The 1,191-nt window shown below is 41.5% G+C and overlaps 1 protein-coding gene across 1 annotated transcript; it reads right to left on the minus strand.

Moving 5' to 3' along the window:
• Positions 1 to 52: 52 nt before the first annotated feature.
• Positions 53 to 989, minus strand: LOC111648739 (charged multivesicular body protein 4c-like; the record flags this gene model as incomplete). The annotated part of the gene is made up of 3 exons (XM_023398484.2): positions 53 to 305; positions 505 to 613; positions 751 to 989. Coding segments are annotated over 3 exons (513 nt in total), but the record flags the coding sequence as incomplete, so codon positions are not given.
• Between the last annotated feature and the right edge of the window lie 202 nt (positions 990 to 1,191).

The following is a 1,191-nucleotide window of genomic DNA, read 5'->3' on the forward strand; positions in this document are numbered from 1 at the left end:
GTACAATTCAACATCTGTGTCAGCCACATGCTTGTAGTTTTGGGAAAGATTAATTTGTCAAAATCAAGAATGTATTGTTCAGATGAAATTGTGAAAGTGCCATGTGAATTTTCAAATATGTACAGTAGTGGTTAAAAACTTTATTTACTGTTGTAGGCCTGTGCTATGTTGTACTTACTTGCGCGCTGACTGGGCCGTGCTGTAGGCAGTTTGGAGCTGGGTACGCTGGGTAGTCCGCCCATACTCTTCATGCTCTCCTCAAGCTCCTCCTGTTCCAGCTCCGCCAGCTCTGCCAGCAGCTCATCCTAAGAAAACACATAAGGTAAACAACACACAGAGTTTTGTCAGATGCATTTTTGGAGAGCAAGAAATGGATAAGCAAGCTACACACAGAAAGTACCACACATATCTTAAAATATATGTCACAAAAATGACAAAAAAAAAAAAAGGAGAGAGTGTGCCATAAAAGTTGATTTTGACAGAGGAGATAGAAGAGGTATCAACCTCATCAAATGTCTCGCCGAAAGGTCTGGAAATGGCCTCACTGATCTCTTGAGCCACATCCTGTTGCTCTGTGATATCCTGCATCAGATCATCTATTTTGTCAACGTCCCTGAAAAAGAGAAGAGAGATATACATGTCTTAAAATTGGTGCACGGTTGGGTCCCTGCCATGTACCAGTTTTAGACATTTCAGGTAAATTACTACAAAGAAATTGCAGTTTTATTGGTTATACCAGCAGGTTCTTACATGTTCTCATGGACTTGCTTCATGGCCTTGGCAGCAAAGCCCATATTCTTCAGGACTTCTGTGTTGGTGTGCGAGTTCTCTAGAGCTTCTCTCTGAAACTCGATGGTGGAGAGAGTGCCATCAATCTGAGTGAGCTGCTGCTCCAAGCGCTTCTTCCTCTTCAGGGCCTGCAGAGCAGCTGATACAGAGAGATTACAGAAGTCACTCGTGTGCAACTCTTTCTGATAATTTCTCACCTTTCACTCTGATTGAGAAGCGTTAGGAGTTAAACTGAAAAGAGACAGGGTTCCTCCCATTACATAACAATGGTTATTATTAGTCTGAGGTGATTCACCTGAGCAATGCAGCAGCTCAAGGTTTCATATGAGAAAACACTGAGTTTCTTTAACAACTACAAAAACGTTTAGCATTAATACTAATCAATTCTTTGGTTTCTTTTCT

Source organism: Seriola lalandi, unplaced genomic scaffold (genome assembly GCF_002814215.2).
Source record: "Seriola lalandi dorsalis isolate HSWRI2012SDOR001 ecotype SW California unplaced genomic scaffold, Sedor1 jcf7180002046771, whole genome shotgun sequence".
Lineage (NCBI taxonomy): Eukaryota > Metazoa > Chordata > Actinopteri > Carangiformes > Carangidae > Seriola > Seriola lalandi.